This window comes from Anopheles maculipalpis, chromosome 3RL, assembly GCF_943734695.1.
Source record: "Anopheles maculipalpis chromosome 3RL, idAnoMacuDA_375_x, whole genome shotgun sequence".
Classification (NCBI taxonomy): Eukaryota; Metazoa; Arthropoda; class Insecta; order Diptera; family Culicidae; genus Anopheles; species Anopheles maculipalpis.
The window spans coordinates 34,461,024-34,480,281 of NC_064872.1; the positions used below are offsets into that span (position 1 = coordinate 34,461,024).

At 40.5% G+C, this 19,258-nt stretch overlaps 1 protein-coding gene and 3 non-coding genes across 4 annotated transcripts in view; 1 reads left to right on the top strand and 3 right to left on the bottom strand.

The window, feature by feature from the left end:
• LOC126563987 (disintegrin and metalloproteinase domain-containing protein 10) overlaps positions 1-19,258 on the bottom strand; it is a 45,962-nt gene that overhangs the window by 17,951 nt on the left and 8,753 nt on the right. Inside the window, exon 2 of the mRNA XM_050220878.1 lies at positions 3,912-3,935. Coding sequence (XP_050076835.1) covers positions 3,912-3,935 — 24 coding nt within the window. The remainder of the gene's footprint in view (positions 1-3,911; positions 3,936-19,258) is intronic.
• Trnan-guu (transfer RNA asparagine (anticodon GUU)) lies at positions 8,639-8,712 on the bottom strand. Its single transcript has one exon. It is a non-coding gene; the product is annotated as a tRNA-Asn (tRNA).
• Positions 13,267-13,339, bottom strand: Trnaa-agc (transfer RNA alanine (anticodon AGC)). Its single transcript has one exon. It is a non-coding gene; the product is annotated as a tRNA-Ala (tRNA).
• Positions 14,836-14,908, top strand: Trnak-cuu (transfer RNA lysine (anticodon CUU)). Its single transcript has one exon. It is a non-coding gene; the product is annotated as a tRNA-Lys (tRNA).

Sequence of the window (19,258 nt, forward strand, 5' to 3'; positions counted from 1 at the left end):
GATGAAAATTTCTCAGGGTTCTTTGCAAGCAACAAGGGCTTGCTACTGAAAACCGAAATGGAGATATCTTTTCTTAAATCTGGCGCTATAGAGAGAAGCTTCTAAAACCTTGATGTGAAAGCTTGAGAAACTATCCTACCGAAGTCATATCATGGAATTGGTTTGAAGCGGCGATAATATCATGGCCTCGTCTTCTCATCCCGCTTGCGAATCTCGGAAACTCCTGCAATCATCGGTTGACAGGAATCGACAGCGGTCGAGGAGGACAGGTTATGAAATACCGCACACTAAATCCAAAATCCTCCACATTTGTAAACAAACGCCTTGCACAAACCGACGACCAATCAAATACAACAACACACAAATACCCAACGCACGGACTGACGACATATTCGGCGTATACTTCGACAGTCGCCTTTTTTTATTCCTAATTCCAACAGGGTTAAGAAGGAAGCAAACAACTAGCTGAACCTGTTCCGGATGGTTGGAGCCGACAAAGCTCGGTCCTCCCGTATAACCTAAAACCGTATCATCAACGCCTGGCTCCTACCCAAACTAGTCTACGGCATCGAGATTGTTTCACGCGAACGAGCATCCTTCGAGAAGAGAGTAGCATCTATTTACCAAACAGCTCTCCGCTATGCCACTGGTGCATTCGTCACTAGCCCGATCAACTCCATCCTCTGCGAAAGCGGCCTCCTTCCTATGCAACACATCATCACCAACCGACTAGTCGCAGCTGAAGCTCGGATCCTTGAGAAAGGACTCGACGCAACTGCAATAATCACCAGAGCAAACGCAGAACTACAGACACTCACCAACCAACAACTACCACCGATCATTCAATCCACCCGCCGGGGAATTCGTCCCTGGTACCACTGTGCACCTGCCATAGACTGGGAACTCAAACGCTCTCTCCGGGGAACCGGAAAAAGCAGTCACATCGCCAATAGTATCTTTACCCGCTTAATACAGACTATATACAAATATTTTCATCATATCTTTACAGACGGCTCCGTTCATCTGGCCTCAGTCGGCTGTGGAATTCACTCCACCACGGACAACTGCGCCATCAAACTCCCTAATCACACCTCCATCTTTTCCGCCGAAGCAATAGCAATTCAACTAGCCACCGACGAAAGACTACAGACTGATCGACCGAACGTCATCTTCACCGACAGTGGTAGTGTTCTTGCTGCCCTGGAACACGGCACCTCCAAAGAACCCCACATACAGCTCCTTGACGATATCCCTTGCTCACCCGATATCGTCTTATGTTGGATTCCGGGTCACTCCGGAATTCACGGTAACGAAAAAACCGATCAACTAGCCAAAAATGGTCGACTACGCCCTGATGAACCCCACAGCACCCTTTCCTGCCGCGATGTCATCAGCTTCACCAACACCATCATCACAACGTAGACCTCAGCAACAAACTCCGTCCTATCAAGCACAACACCTCTTCATGAGAAGATACCCAACCCAGCCACATCCAACGAGTCCTTTCCCGCCTTCGTATAGGTTATACCCGCCTTACACACTCCTACTTCCTAGAAAAATCTAGTCCTCCACTCTGCAGCTTCTGTGGTGATCACCGTCCCCCACATCTTCACCGATTGCCATGGATACACGACATACCGAGCCACCTGCCAACTAGACACCGATGACACCGAGACCTAGACCCGACAAACTTCATCAGAACCGCCTTATTCGATTCTTACAGATCAGTCATTTATATAGAGAAATTTAAGCAATAGTTTTAACTAATCCATTATCATATGACTTAAACGCAATAGTGTTCCATAAAATTTAAGAAACACCTGCAATAGTTATGTATTAGATACCACTTATTTCTACAGTAGAGAGGCGAATGTAGTCTCTAAAATTCGAAGCCTCTGTAAATAAACCAAGAAAAAAAAAATGATTTCAAGCTTTCCTACGTGGAAGGATCGAGCAAGCGGTTCTAAACCAAACCGAACCGGAGGCGAAACACCATTTGCATAGGGGTTTATACCCCCACCATTTATAAGGTACGTGTGATCGCACTTTTGGAGTCTTCCAAAACTTCACTGTGCTGTGAATTTATAATTCAGGGTTTTAGTAAGATTCTAATAATCTTCTCCATAAGACTTGATTTAGTTGCATCTTAACCCTAGGTGGATACATTTTTTTGGAGTTCTTCTTAGTTCAAAGATTGTAGATGTTAGAGGCATATACATTCCTCTGACGAACGACAACAAGTGCTCATTGTTGTATACTCTGATCAAGGCCTAACGAAGGACTTATATTTTTTTCTTATTTATTTTGAGTAACATTCTAGTTCTAAATTATTAGATTTCTTGCTTCAATCACTTCACAAACACCCGGTGTCCAGTTGCCCAGTCATTCTGTCAAGATGCTAAATGAAAAAAAAAAACTTGAAGGTTACTCATCACAAGATACCCGTAATATAGTAAATTAGTTTCAACTTCACTAAAACAGGACAAAGACTGTTGCTGTTAATTAATCTACTCAGCAATTTATGAGTTGTGCGTTTACGATCCCATCAAAGCCATGTATCATTTTATAGCGTAGCTAGTTCAGTTTCAAATTTTCTACATAATAATAATGATTCAGTACTAGACGTTTCGATTTATGCTGAAAGCTAACAAAAAGCAAGTGTTCAACCTCACAGCAATTATTTTATACGGACGAAAAATAAAAAATTACAAAATAAAGCTTGTTTTTTAAGGCCAAAGGATGAAGCAGTTCGGCGAAAACGAAAATATCGCAACAGGTTGGATGGTGAGCGGGACTTTTCTTCTTGCGTAAAAATAACATGACGAACAAACTTCCATCCATCCTGCCGTTTAAGCATTACCGTGGGCATTTTTATTAGGGATCGTTCGAGTAGCTTAAAAGGTTCCAAGCGATTCCAGGCAAAGCTTGGAGAAGAAAAAAAACAGGTAGTACACACAAAAATCAACATACCAAGGTTCTCGGGAACATAAATACGAAAAGCTCCAACAGAAGCATGCTTTGCTGTGTTTTCTTCTCGCCACTGTCTAACGAGATCCCATCGCTAGTTTGCCTTTCGGCAACCGATCGATTGCGAAAAGATCCATCCATCCTGTCATTCCCGGGCCATACCATACCACACCACCAGATCGAAAGGTATTATAGCCAAAAGGCCCTCTCCAGAAGAAAAAACAACAATTTAAATATTCATACCAACAAAACTCCAGCCATTTGGGGTGTGGAAAATTTGAATAAAATTATTTCATCGCTACGCATGCATAGCATAGACAACCTTAAGATATATTTTTGCACGTCTATCTTTTGCCCTATCGTTTGCTTGCGTGAAATGAACAACCATTCTTAAATCAAACTCTAAAGAGAGCTGGGAATCCTTTTTTCTGCAATGCAATTTAATTTTAAAACCATTTCGTGTCATTAGACCGACCGACTAAGAACGTATACTTCGTCTTACGTACAACACGTCAGTGAAGCGTCTAACGAGCATAAATTCAATTGACACCCACAACCGATCAGTTTTTTTTTTTAAATCTGCTGTTAGCATCTTTGTACCGTTCATAGGACCAAACGCTTACTTCAACATCAAAGCGCAAAGCGCTCGAGCCGATCAGAAAGTGAAGAGCATGTTATTTAACTTATTTAAATTTAATTTTATTATTTCTCCTTGGTGCTACAAAACGGAGGCAACATCATTTATGGATTGGAACATATTGGACATTGTTGTGTTTTGATTTACACTTCTATTAAATTATATAAAAAGCTTTTCTCACGCTGCGTCTCTATGGATCGCGGATGTGAATTTAAGTTTGATTTTCATGATTTCATTTTAGAGATTTATTAAAACATATTTGGTAAAAAGAAAGGTTTAGCATCTGACAACCCAGAAACATTCATACCTTTTTTTGATTCTCTTACGTAACCTGAAAAAAGAGAGAGAGAAAAGAAACGATTAGTGATAATAAACGATGAATAAATAAGTTGCATGAACTAAACCCTTGGATCTGTGTATCGTTCTGGCGCTTATCTTCATTACTGGATCCGCACACTTTGCATATGGCTTAACTTTCCTGCAATATTTAATATGCATTAAGACCAAAACCAGACGTCTGAAGCCCGCACAAATCTCCTCATTACAATTTGGTGTCCCGTTTGGATGTCACAATGCAGCATTCACAGCGTACTCGTGCATGATATTAATGGATTCCACCGGGTAAGCCATACGGGTTAGGCACAATTTCCCGTTCTGGCTAGGAATGGTAGCGAAACGGTACAAGTTTTCTTTCTCGACATTTGCTTCATTTGTTGGCAATGGTGTCTCGCATACAGCAAAAGGTAAAGGTTGGAAGAGAAATTGTCCAACAGCGACAATGAGATGCACAATATTAAAAACATAAAATCCTAGACTAAGTGACATGGAATAAACATGGCCGGGAAGCTGCTTATGAAAGCCGCATGAAATATGTACTGCATATACAGTAATTTCAGTTTTATGAAGAAAGAGGTATGGAATAGTAGTCATGAGACATTGCATAGGTAGTAGTAGAACACCACAAAAAAGTTAGGTACTTCCCTTGAAATTGTCAACATTATTTTCTACATAAAAAGGACAAACGCTAGAACGCTAACAGAACTGTCTTTCTTTTTTATTATTTTGTTCAATGCCTTCGAGACCTACTAAATACGATCAGCATAATGAACACAACTGCAATTTATTATTACCAAAACAAAACAAGAGTAGTCATCTTTAATTATTTTTGAAAGTTCATGAAAGAAACACTCACGCCTCATCATTCGTGCTGTTTAGGTTAATGATTTTCTTCATACATTCACGTCTTCAAGTTCTTCAACATCTGAATATTTCTTCCCGAAATGCAATATTGCAGCATAAGGCAACTGCAAAGCTTCCAACGAAAACAAGCAACACAAATGAAACTATTCTGTGTCGTCGTCAGCCGACACATCAGAATCTTTTGCGAATACATATAAAGTAACTGTCTAGAGCTTCTTTTTTTCCTTTCCACTACAAACAACAGTGGGTGAACTTTTCTTTGGCATGAGAAAATACTGTTGCCCTTGGCCCCCCCCCCCCCCCCCCCCCCTCTGCCCCCCTTGGGTGTCCTGGCAACGATGCAAACTAAGATGTAGTGCACCAACGCCCGGCCACCAACCAAAACGTACACCTCCGGCCTTGATAGAGCCTCGAGCAGTGCTGACGAAGACACTAAGCACTCTCCCCCCGACCCAGGCTACGAACTTGCGCCAGTGAGTTAGTGTTAGTTTTGAGCTAAAAAATAAAATAATAATAATAATAAAGTTCCACCAACAATGCACGCTCAGAAGCGAACAAAAAGTTGATGCTGATGGCCCACCCGAAAAGCGCCAGTATCATAATAATTCACCGGCGAAGTCGCTGCCAATGAGATTGTTTTGTTGTCTAAAGGAGGAGGTTTTAACTTTTTTTTAGGACATAAAACATAGTGCCAAAAGTTTGGTCCTGTTACTTTGTGCGCTTTGCTTTCCCGGTGATGATGAATGATTGCGAATGATACAAGGTTTGTAACGAAGATTCCTTTTTGAATACAGTTGTACATAGAAGCAACATTTTAAAGAATTCTTAATAATAAAAGATGAAGAAAGTGAGTCCGAAGATGACTGTTTTATCCTCAAAAACCTAGCAAATACAAGGTTTTTATGTTGACGTGGTTCGACAGATTATTGGACTCTGTGCAAGATGAGCTAGCAGCCATTAGATAAAGATAGCCCTCTGGACTATGTTTCACTGTCGCAATGCTTTTCAGGATGAAGCGTTTTAAAGCGTTTTGTTAGTTACTTACTGAACAGCAATATTCCAGTCCTATCATGGCTGAAGAGCAAAAAATTTTGAATTTTTTTTTCTTCTAATTTTCTAACTTGCAGAAAAATTGTTCATTTTTCATATGCATCTCTAAAACTACTAAAAATAAGATAAAAAAACCGAGTAACATCGTCACGGAAAATCGTAAAAAGAACGAGCGGCAAGTACATAAAAGTAGCTTCTTCTCGGTACATTCTCATTGAAGTGCGCCATAATCGAACGTAAATCAAAGCGCCGGAAAAACACACCTTGAAAAACGCAACGAACCGCGCTAGCTTGCCAAAGACCTTGACATGAAAAAAAAAAAACGACCGCCGACTGTTCCCTCCCTACCTGTTTTCCTCCACCCCTTACTCGTAACGAATTTTTCATACGTTCATTACTTTCCACCCTCTCGCGCAGTAGGCCAATGGCGGCAAAACTGATTATGTTTTGGCCTCGTGCGAACCAACCGGGAAGCCACCGGAGCCCCAAGAGCACACACTGCTATTTTACGCTGGGGTCTGTCTGTCAAAACATTACGATGTGGTGTGGTACAGCTGCTTGGGTGTGAGTGTGTGTAGTATGCATCATCGTCATGTCTCAACTTTTCGAACAAAATTTAAACGAAGGTTCCAAAGAGAAATGGAAAAAAAGAGATGTTGCTGCACTAAACATTAAGCTAGGGCGAGAGAGAAAGAGAGAGAGAGGGAGAAAGAAACACACATTGCAGCAAGGGAAAACCCGTTTTGAATTTTCTTTTCAAAAAATGAAAGCATTGCCATCAAGCAAGCAAAACCAACGTACAACCACCGTGCACAGGGTGCATAGATAGCAGAAATGAAATGAAACAACTTCTTCTGTAGTGTGTTCTCGCTGCCTCGTAAAACCTTTGCTTGTTAAACAATGCTTTGCACTAAACCTTGGCAACCGAGTGAGCGAGGAAAGTTTAATCTTCGAATTTTCCATGCGCCTGCATAATATACGAAACACACTGATGCGAACTTGCGTAACATTTTTGGGAAAGGGAAGCAATTTATATTTCTTCAGTCATTGTAGCCTGCCGATTTCTAGTGAAATATTCTATCAATCAATATAGCTGTGGCAGACTAATTTTCAAACATCGCATGACTTTTGGAAACCCTCGTAAAGTAATTAAAAACGTTAATTACAACACAAAACAGTCATTAAATAAGGATCTTTCCTGTTTCATTATCTTTCCGAGTATGACGTCCAGAAAAGCCATCAAACGAAAGCTTTATTTTATTTTATTTTGTACATAAATGATTGCTTAATATTACTTATTGAAGTAAGAGCATGATTGTTTAAAACATATCATTTATTACGACTTCATTGAGAACTAAAAACATTTCTAGATTGCAAACAAATGTAATTGAAGGGTATATGCCGTGTTATTTACTGTTGATATTACTTGAGTAGTAGTAGTAGTGAGTTTTATTGAGTATAATATAATTTTTTTGCATGGAAAGTTCTTTGAGAGGTTTCCACTTTCGCGTCTTTCCTCACCATTTTGAATAACTTCGCTCGCATAGCGATTTTTGACAGGTTAATTTGTTACATGTAAGGCGTTTGCAAAATCTGCGTGGGAAAGTTTTCAGAAAAAAACCCAACAACAAGTTAAAAAAAAGGATTAGGGGGTTACCTTAACAAACTATGCTTAAATCTAGAATATTATGGCTAACAACTTACTAATTATTTATACCTATTTAAACCTAAATAATTATTACAACTTGGCTGAATTTCGATTTAGCGTATTTTTTTCTGCCTAGGAGCTTAGTCGGCTTATAACCGGATTTGATTGGCATTTTGAAATGTAACTAGTCTGAATATTTTTCAGATATTGGGTAATGAGGGGCATTTTACATTTTTCATCTTAATCTTGTTTGAAGGAGGAACATTTAAGATAGTTTTTAAAATTTTGTTTTGAATTCTTTGGAGTGTTTTTTATGGCAGTTAGCGCAATCTGACTTGACTGGAGAAGCATACGTAATTAATGGCCGTACTGCTGCTTTATCGAGCAGTAGCTTATTTTTAAAGTTAAGTTTAGATTTCCTGTGCAGAAAGCTATATAGGATTTTATAAATTTTTTCACATTTTAATGCAGTGGCTTCGGTGTTGATTTTAAAGGTTAGTCTTTTGTCCAATAACATGCCTAGATATTTGACCGATTCTTTCCAGAGAATTTAATGTTTTGGTTAGGTAATTTGGAGTGCTTTTTCTACCTGGTGAAAAATATTGCTTCTGATTTGGTTTCATTAATTTTAGGTTTCCATTTGGCGCAATAGAATATTTTTTAAGTCCATTATTCAGCGTTTTTATGATGCTTTTTGAATGTTTTGCAGAAGAAGCTATGGCTAGTTGATATTACTGGAAATATGTTTAATATCTATTAAATATGTGACCTTACATCTTACAATTTGAAGCCAAGATCCAAAAACAAGGCAGAAGAATTTATTATAGCCCTAGCGACAAAATCTTTGTAAATCGGTCAACTACGGCACTACTATTTACAAATTTGTATTGAAAACCCCCTTAGTAGTGGTTATGAAGGCAACTTAATCAGCAGGGAATTAAAGCATTACCACTTAGTGTACTTAGTGAGCATTCGGTTCATGAGCTGATCTAGATTTTAGACATTAAATGTAAAAAAAAAACAATTTTTACTCTCAACACCAATCTTACACTAAGGTGGCGAAGCAACGAACATGCAGTAAATTGTAAGTAAAAGCAACATATTTTACTAAACTATTCCACATAAAAAAGATCCTACGCCCCCGGGTGGACTCGAACCACCAACCTTTCGGTTAACAGCCGAACGCGCTAACCGATTGCGCCACGAAGGCACTTACGCTCCCCGCTTCTAATGACGCTATTTCAACTTGCCATCTCAACCGCAACGCTGCTTTACCGCTTTCTTGCAAATAAAAAGACGTAACATAAACAAGAAAAAGAAAACAAATACACCCAAGTGGGCATCAATCATTATTTTATGCTGTTTTCATTCTTATCAGCTGTAAATATGTACCTATGTTAGTCGATTCTAATCATTCATAACTAATTGAATGCGTTGAATTGTGTCAAAAACATTAACTAAGTGTAACTACTAATTTCATGACGTTAGGCTCAATTATGCTTGGATACGTTTATACTTTGCTAACCTTCTATAAAATCGGTTAAAATTCTGGTAGTCTGTTACAGACGCGGTTCACATCATGCAAAAGGGCAAAATTAAAACCGGCACTCAAGAGCACACCCAACTCATGCCGAAACAGAAAGAATACCAACGACTTGTGGTTGTTTCGCTGTAGATGATAACATAAACATTCTCAGCTTTTGAGAGCACATTCATCCTCAGCCAAACACACAACACAAATGTTGGAAAATGTTGGAAAAGCCTTAAAAAACAAAGCAAATAAAACTTTGGGGGTTTTAATTAGCGATTTCCGCTCCTGCCTCTGCGCGGAAGGGCCCGGACACTAAGGGCGATCCTCCGGCTTTGCCGATGGACCGATGGAAGGAGAGATGCTGCTTTAGCGTTCTTCTGCGCTTAGAATCCCGGCGTTACATTACACGAGTCTGCAGTTGCGTATCAACTTGTTTTGGTGCCTGTGTCTTGTGCCCGAGGAAGTTTTGACTCGTCTACAAAAAAACATAACTCCGTCGAACGTGGCATGGGAAAAAGTACGCGTGTGCCTGTGTATGTCTGAGGTTTTTACTTTATACAGCAGCAGTTCTACTGAGTTCGCAGACCCGCTACGCCAACACTGCTACTGCTTATCAACGTGCTTTGATATTCGTACGCAGCAATGAAAACTTGATATAAATCTGGCCCACAATCTCACGCGGTAAAGTAATAATTTTTTATTCCTTTTTGTTATTAGCCCAAAAAAACAAATTACTCACAACTTGTAATTTGCTTATATTTTAGCTGTGAAAATTATGAAACAAACAATTGCAGCTAATTTTTGATCGGACATTATTACATTATCCAGCAATGAAACGAATACTAATTTCCTTTTTATCCCAAACATCTACACAACATTATTACAGTATAATCACTACACCACACCTATATGTCGTTATAACAACACACGAATAAGATCTACGTGGAACAAAGAAACTCTCAAAAGATAAATTATTTACACACGCAACATCATAATATGCGTGTTTGCGAAAAACAGCTTATCCTGGGCATCATCTTTCACCTAAAATGAGCGTTTTTGCACTCAACACCCAAAGCATGTATAAGCCAGAATGCACATAACACAGCAAAATGCTAGTTTTCGTAAAGAGATCTCCCTCCTTGCTTCGAATGGTCGTGTGGACACGTCGGATTTAGCGACGCCCGCCAGTCTTTCAAAACATAGAACATCTAAATCTGCGGATAAGACAAATGAAGACATAGAAAGCTGAGGACTAAAGGAATCTATTTTTGCAGCAAAGGGAAATAATATGTTTTGGAGGTTCATTTTGGTTCTTGGAGCGAGATGAAGGAGCCATAACGTGTATGAAATGATTCCGATAAAGTGTTCCAAAAAATAATTAGATCATTATTATCCGTTAGCAGTACACTGAAATAAGTAAAGAATATACCGAAGAATTGATAATGTTCGTTGGATGTCTTTTATATGCACACAAAATACTATTGTTGTTGTTCTTCTTCTTCTAGGTCTACACTGGGTTGAGCACATCTACATGACCTGACCAGATCTCTTATCTGTTTTCAGGAAAGTCGGTCTAGGGCTATATTCCTTCATCCACGACTGCATCCGTTCTTCGGCAAAATACTTCATCTATTGATTTGAAGCAGCTACGGAAAAGAAGTGCAGAGATTTTGTGGACTATTTTGACTACGAGTTTGACAACCATCGGCTGCCAAAAAAAAAAGGGCCAAAAGATATAATGGGAAACAGGCGCCCCAACACAGTTTTGAGAAGAACGAAATAATCTTTATGTTTTTTTTTTACTATCAATGCTATTTGACCGTAAAATGCAACAGAAATTAATGAAGAAAACCCGAAGTTTTATCGTCTGGTGGTTGGCATAAAACTTTGAACCAAAGGTATGAACATTCATCGTAACGTAGAAGAATATCCTGACAAAGATGGACATTGCACACAAAAAAAGAAAAACGAAGCAATTCCCACACTTTCTACTTCATCCTATTTTGCGTCAAGTCATTTTGTCATCTGGTGAGCGCGACCAAAGCGAATGCAAAATGTGTCAAATAAGTAAGGAAATGATCAACCATTAAATAGCTTCAAAAAAAAAAAAGTTCAAAAATTTATCACCACAGATAAAATAGACGATCTCCACATTCGGTCGTAGATTGTTCCGCATTATAAAATTTATATTTCCTCTTCCCGTTTTCACTCCGGAAGCTACTCTTACTTGGGCCTTCAATTTAGCGAATAAACTTTTCAAAACATCGTGGAACAAAAGTTGACGAGCGAAACTAAGACCGAAAAGGCAGGGATAATAAATAAAGCTTTATCACATTCATTTATATGACATTAAATGCATAAAAAGGTTAGTTTATACATTATTAAAACAGCTATTTAGCACATCGAGTCTAGTCGACATTGTTAATGGATAGCTATAAGCAATCAAAGAGAAAATAATACACAAAAAATGTTTTATTCACGCTACATGAAGCAAAAGCGAATGTAAAAAAATGCAGCAACAGCACAACTTCGCTTCATTTTTCCTACAAAAAAGGTTTTATAATCCCCCCCCCCCCCCCCCCTTCTTCTTTGTGTGTATGTGTCGCTAAACGATGCACGATCCTTACGGTTTACCATACGCCTTTGCTCATAATTTTTCCTCCCACAAAACCGATGTAAAGCGTAGAGAGGTGCAACATAATTCATCGATTTTATAATGGATGCGCCCCGAAAGCGACCGAGACATAGGTACGAGACGACGGAAGAGCACAACGAGAGATGCAATAAAAAGGACGGTCGTTGTTGATAAATTTGCATATTCCAAGTGACGGCATGTGCACCACCGTCACCACAGCACTTCCTTTTCTTCGTGCACAGAAGCTCGCTGGGAAGGATTTGCCCACCACTGAAGAGCTCCGTTCGACCGTGCAATCGATCGTTGTTTGGTTGGTGATTTGTGGGGCAGGCCGGGTCAAACTTACCAGTCGCGTCCAGCTTTTTTAAGGGGGTTGAAATGAGGGCAAAATTTATGGCTGGTCAGTTCCGGGTTGTCCAGAAGTTTTGTAATGGGAGGTGAATAAAAGGCTCTAACTGGAATGACCTAAATATAAGCTGAAGCTGGTAGCTGTGGGAAGACGATCACCGTCAAGCAAATGGCCAGGAACAACGGCAAGGATGGCAATGCATCAAAACTCCCTCCCACTCTCCCTCACACAACATAACTTCACTCGCACACCAGAAGGTTTTTGCAATTTATTCGTAAATGGTAAGCAAAAAATGGCTTCCAATATACAATAAAAAACAAACCGGTGGTCAAGATGAATGAAGTGTTTCACCTTCATTACAGGAGGGGTGGGATGGGGATACTGTGTGGTACACAAAAGGGGGTGGGGGGCATTTTCTACCGATCAATGTGTGGTGAAACATTCCTGCAGCTTAGTGGGACGACGACGACCAAACAACCTTTAACCATTTACTCGCTCTCGCGCCGCCCGCTTTCCCGGTTGCGCTATTGTCGCTGACAGGCTTAACGATATGGTGACACGCGAGGCTAATAAATTCGTTATCCTTCCTGGTGAGGTGAAAACGACCGGCATGGAAAAATGAGCGCATGCACTGTTGTGTGTGTGTGTTGGATTCAGTAGAGAATTTCCATTTTTCCGTTTTTGTTTCGATAATATTTTTCTACTCATTTCTTTGCTTTAACACATTTTGTCAAAGGACAAACCTTGCTTGGGTGATCCTTTTGTTTTTTATCCGGTTTGTTCATGTGAATAGCCGGACTTCCCACGCTTATAATCCACCCTGCGTCTTTCGTTTCTGATTAACGACAAAATAAGTGACCACTAAACATTGGCTTCAACAGAAGATAATGGACTTTATTTGCTTTTTCGCGAATCATAGTGTGAAGCGATCAGGTTTTTTGTACCAACGCGGATATCGGGCGAGAGTGAGACGTGGGTAATTGTGGTACATTAAGTTATGATAGCAATTTCTGTGTGCGTTATCTTAATCGGTATCATAAAGAAAGCCGAAAGCCGCACACGAAAAGCCAACTAATTTATTATCAGACCCCGGCAAGCGTGAATAATGAGGCATCATAGAAACTGTGTACGGACAAGAGTAGAAAAAGAAGAAAACTAAGCTGACAAGACATAAACACCATTCACCAAAAAAACCGACGTGTTGTGTAGAGACCCTCACATTCAACAGTTGATTAAAAAAAAGCTTCTTTGGAGATGCCGGGTATCGATCCCGGTACCTCTCACATGCTAAGCGAGCGCTCTACCATCTGAGCTACATCCCCTTCTGTTACACCCACAATCCTACGCAGCATTATTGGCAAGTTTAGTTTAAGAAATAAAGTTGTTTTACAAACCGATGCTACAATTAACTTGTTGCTAGAACTTCCTAAGAAGCATCTTTATATGTTGAAAATCTTATCAAAACGGTAACTCTGTTGCGTATTTCCATAGTGTGCTGCTTTAATATACCGCTTGGCTCATATTCCGACCTAGTTAAACATTGCCAATGTGCTTCATCATGGCGTCCCAACACGCAACAAATAACACCCCACATATCAGCAACAAATTTATGTAAAAAGCCTTTCAACAGTCATGTCGTTAATTATGATTTATGCTAGAAACACAAGACAGAGCCACCGGCACCTCGTTAACGTTGCCCGACCGTCTGTTGTCGGTGGGTCACATTTTTCCAGCCCAATGATGGCACAGTAGCTAAAAAAAGAATAGGGAAAACCCATAATGAACAATGTTTGTTTATTGGAAGGCACACAAAACATTATCTCTGAAACTCGCCAGAGTCCACACATCCCGAGGGCTTCATCGATAACACAGGGGGTCGGCACTTCTATTCGAACACGATCGATGATGTGTTGATTGGTAACTGTGTGGTGCCCCACAGAACTTTACCCGGTTCGTCGGTCAATTGAGCAATTTCCCTTACAAGGCTACACACAACAAGAGACATCGGTCCTATCGTGCCCTTCTACTTTGATGACAGTGGTGTTTCTCCGACAAACGAAAGCGAAAGATTTTTTTTATATATCACTGATCAAAAGACCGTGTGCGCCTGTATATAATAGAAAAACAAGTGATCGCCACCTTTCGGAAGGGTGTACCGAATAGAAGTCTTCGCAAGTCTGCAAAAGGCTTTAAATGCGTTGCTCCCGATGAAACCTTTTCACAATCGGAGCGCGCTTCACGATTAAATTAATACGCTCCGGCGATTGCGATGTGGTTGGCCGGATTGTGGCTATTTCTTCGTTCTTTTTTTGCATGCAGAAATAAATAACAACGCGTCCAAGGCACGTACTACACACGGTTACATAGTTATGCGAGCTCAGATGCACTGGATATAAATTGCTATATGAAACATAATACCATTCCGCTGAAGCATTCCGAAACGGGGAATTGTTCATGCTGAAGCGGAGGGATTTTTTCAACTCGATCTTATTTCATTTCGTTTAAGGGTCAATGGAAAGAATTCTCATTAGATTAGCACACCATTCACCAAGAAGAACTGAGTTACAGATTGAAGAAATAAAGCATTAACCATTTAAATTTGATGCATACAGTTTCTACCCGTCAGCATCTTATCTCAAGCTCTTTTTCTCAGCTCCCTTCAAGTGCAGAGCTCTTGCACAAATGTGATGTTTTGGTGGTATGGTCGAGAGCAGAAGTGGATGCGTATAAATAAAACAGTGACGCACAATCGATCTTGGACCTTCAGGCGGCCACGATCACTCGGTGTCTTTCCTTCGTAGCCATCTCCCTTCACCTGGCCCGGCTAGCTCAGTCGGTAGAGCATGAGACTCTTAATCTCAGGGTCGTGGGTTCGAGCCCCACGTTGGGCGCGCTAATAAATATTTTTTTGTGTTCATTCACAGAATGAATGCACAAATTGCTTCAACGAAGAGCAGAGCAGCATCACAAGCTCTCCTTATGAACGAACGATGATCAATTCCTATTTTTTACATTTAACAGAAAAACTTTGAGCCCTTGATTTCTTACTCTGAAGCATTTCTATTTCCGATGTTCAAAGGATATGATAATTGTGTACGTATTGAATTGAAAAAAGCAGAGCAGCATTGAATTAAAAAAAATACGGAAAACAAGATGAGTGACGCACTAGTTCCTCATATATTGTAGTTAAAATGTTACCTTGTCTCTAGTTTACGTTAGAAATAACACAAATGAGGTAGGTTCTACACGACCACAACCACGCGATGAGGATACAAGCACTGAGCATATCAGTGTCACCGAGCCGAGAGATTTTGACTGTAATTTTTGGGACGGTGGTTTGATTGAAACCGTGGACATTCGATTTTAACTAATAGAGAATGTCATTGTTTGCTCGGTGGGTTAACTACAAACGAATAAAATTACGCTTGCCAGACAAACAGACGTGCAGTGCAACGCAACTTGTCATTGCCTGCGTAAAATCCCTCCGACCACTTTCTGGCTGACACTGGCTGGCAACACAGTATCCGCACACAAAGTTCACGCCTTTCTGATTTAGGTCAATTAGTTTAAAGTTATTTATTTTTTCATTTCATTTCGCAAACATAGCTACTTTCACATTTCTCATTGACAAGGTTTGATATCGTTCGGTCTGTTTCATTTTGATGATCTTCGAACCAGGCTGTTGAATTGATCAGGGTGTTAAAATTGTTTGCAATTGAAAGAAAAGACAAGTAATAGTTGATCATAACATGTATATGAAATCTGATAGGAAGATTGTCTTATGAAGCGTTTGTTTATTATGTTTTAATGAAAGCAAGCAATAAATAGGGACAGCAAACTGCAACATGAAAATGATGCAGTCAACTACTGTGGCCATAACCTCGCTTAGTGTAGGTCCCAAAGTGTACGAGCTGCTCATCTATGAGCCCGAACGGTCCTCGGCGGGCAACTGCATCAGCTCGAACCAGCATGGTTTTGTGCCTAGACGATCATCGACGACCAACCTATTGGAATTTATCAGCAGTTGCCATAGCGCTTTTGACGCTGGTCTGCAGGTAGATGCTATCCATACCGATATAAAGGCGGCATTTGATAGCGTGTTTCTATCTATTCTGCTCGCGAAACTTGACACTCTCGAACCCCAAGACCCATGATGTTCCGGATGAAATCATACCTTATAGATCGACACTATTCGGTAAAGCTGGGTCCTTACACGTCGAGGCCTATACGCGCATTCTCTAGCTTCCCACAGGACAGCAACATTGGTCCTTTGCTGTTCCTGCTATACATCAACAACGCGTCCTTGGTTATCCCAGAGGATAATCATCTCTTTTATGCGGACGACGCTAATATCTTTCGCACAATTCGCGAACCTGATGACCACGCCCAATTGCAGGCTTCATTACGAGTGTTACAGTCCTGGTGTCATAGCAATGCCTTATTACTCTGCCCTGAGAAATGTGTGTTCATCACTTTTGGCCGCTCACAACGCCAGTCGACGAGGAAACAGTGTTTCAAGGACCAAAGCGTCTTGCTTGACACGAGGTTTTCCTTCAAGGATCACGTTGTGGATAGCAACAGTGAGGTGTTTGGACTAGTCTTCCATATGGCCCATGAGTTCCAAGACGCAACATGCATCAAGGTTATCTATTGCTCTCTGGTTCGTTCGTTGCTGGACTATGCCAACATAGTGTGGTGGCCTAGCGTTGCACGGTCTCAGGCGCGTCTAGATATCATCCAGCGCAAACTCACGCGTTTTGCGCTTCGATGCTGGAATCAAAAGCTAGAATACCGGACCAGATGTATGCTGCTTGGTCTGAATTCCTTAGGAGACCGTTTCTCCCAAGTCAGACTGTCCTTCATCGCGAGACTACTCGACGGCTGAATAGACTCCCCGGCGCTTCTTTCTACAATCAACCTCCACGTCCCAGCTAGCTCACCATCATCGTGCCAGAGCGATGCTAGCTGTCGCAGAACTTCGAATGTCAATCGACTGTTCCGACCCGTTTTTGCGTATGTGTCGTGCTTTTAACGCTATCAGCGGTGCGTTCGAGCCGAGGATTTCGGTGGAAGAGTTCTCCGACCGTGTTTCCGTTCATGTGGCATCTATCGTTGTCTTTCTGTTTTGTGTAAAACTTGTAAAAATTGTAAAAGCTATCGAGAGGGCTTGTTTGTTCCTCGATTAATATAATAAATAACAAAAATCTTCAAATTTAAGTCTAATAATAAGCTCAGGTAATTCGGGTTCAATGGTGTAAGTGACAGCGGTGCCGGTCTTCAAACGGCAGGACCGAGGTTCAAATCCCATCCACCCGTAGTGAGGAACTGACTCTCCAACTACGTGGTATCGACAAGTCTAGTAAGCCATTTGATGGCAGGCGTGACCTTATGGAAGATCGTTGAGCCAAGAAGAAGAATAATTAGCTCAGAAGATGAGAATTAGACATAACGAAAGAAACCGAAGTAAAAGATGATAGTTATGAATTATTTGGTACGTGGCCGTGCCTTCATAACTCAAGTTCAAAGCAAAGTTTCCAATATTTATACTTATTTACATCATGCTCTACAAGTCAATTATAAAAAGGCTATGTTACAAAAATCTCTCAACAAAATGAATGTAACTTCTGACATCAAACCTTACTTCTAATTTGAAAGTAATAACCGTGATGCATTGCTACAGTTGTTGAACATAAGTTCATTGGCTTTACCGTTTTACCAATATAATCGAATAATTTGTACACGAGCTCTCAACCGCTCTGATACAGCAAATTTGATAAATATAAATGAAAAACGTTCACCCGGTAACATTATCAACCGGATCAAACGATATTGGTCTCCACGTCTAGACTTTCATGACTAACTATGAGAAAGAAAGAACAGTTTTCCCTATGACGCGGGTGAAACATTCGCTAGACGGTCGCATTCTACGAAAACATTCTATCTGAACCTCCATAAAGACCCCCCCCACCACTTCAGGTGACAAAGTGGTAGCGCAATCCATTGCTCCTATTTCTCAATTGGTCAATTTGTGTTGCTAGTCTCAAGCTGATCCGATGTTTCCTATTTCGAAACATCGAAAAGTAGAACAAAGGAACATAAAATATTATTACGGGTTTTACCATAGCAAACGCACGAAGCAACAATTTCGGCTTTTCTCCTATTACTTATCTGGTGTTCTCAGTCCTTGCCCTCTGGTGTTAAGTATGATTTATTCGTGCTACAATTTTTTCGTCCTTTTATCACTTCCGAAAAACGTTGCGATGGAATTAATGTTCTCACGAACAAAACATCAACTATTCTAATGTCCACAGTATCTTCAGATCCATTTAGAGCTCTTTATGAGCTCTAAATCTTTAGAGCTTTTTTTGATCGTGTGCTAATCTTGTAGCGTTAAACATTGATTTGTTTTGCATTTGAAATAGTTGATTAATACAATAATTCAATAAACATTTCCATTCAAGATTTTTAGCAACGAAACGCTCACCACAACTACACAAAACAGAAGCGATGCTATAAGTGTTATTTTTCCTCCAATATTTCAAGCCCATGGGTACCAAAAATAAAAAGACTGCTTGTTTCTCTTGATCACTAAAAGTTTACATTTCCAAAAGTCATTCGAAACCCACAAGTTTGGAAACAGTGAAAAAAATGTCGAATGAACTTAATGAGTGGAACCCGCCGGAACTATGGAAGCGAATAACGTGTATCATGATGATCCGTGCCGGACACGGCGGCGCAGTGTGCATTTTGTGTGGCGCAGATTGAAATCTGCAACGCAGATCTGAAAGCTGTTGTAGCTGTTGAAAGGATCATACCAGGCGGTCGGATTGCTTACGAAACGACAAGTTCTTCGACATTTCCTCGAGCAGCGCTTGAAGCTGAACGCGGACGACTATGTGAAGCTGCTGGACACGCTCGTCTAGCCCTAGATAAACAAAGTGGCCAATGGTAGACCGTATGTGTGACAAAAAGATTCGACACCTTGTCAAACGGCTGCCAAATCGCATAAATGGCTTAAAGACGATTTTTACGCATTTACCATCCCCAATGTTTGGACACCCAGCTCCCCAGACCTCAACTATTGGACTAATTCGTGTGGAGCATGTTTGAAAGGGACACCAACCGAACGTCCTGCAACACAAAATCAGAATTAGTGCAAAAAATTAAGACCGTTTTTGCGGCCCTACCCATGGCTATATGGTAGTCCCGGCTTGCTCCAGGTTCCGGAAGCGGATACAGGC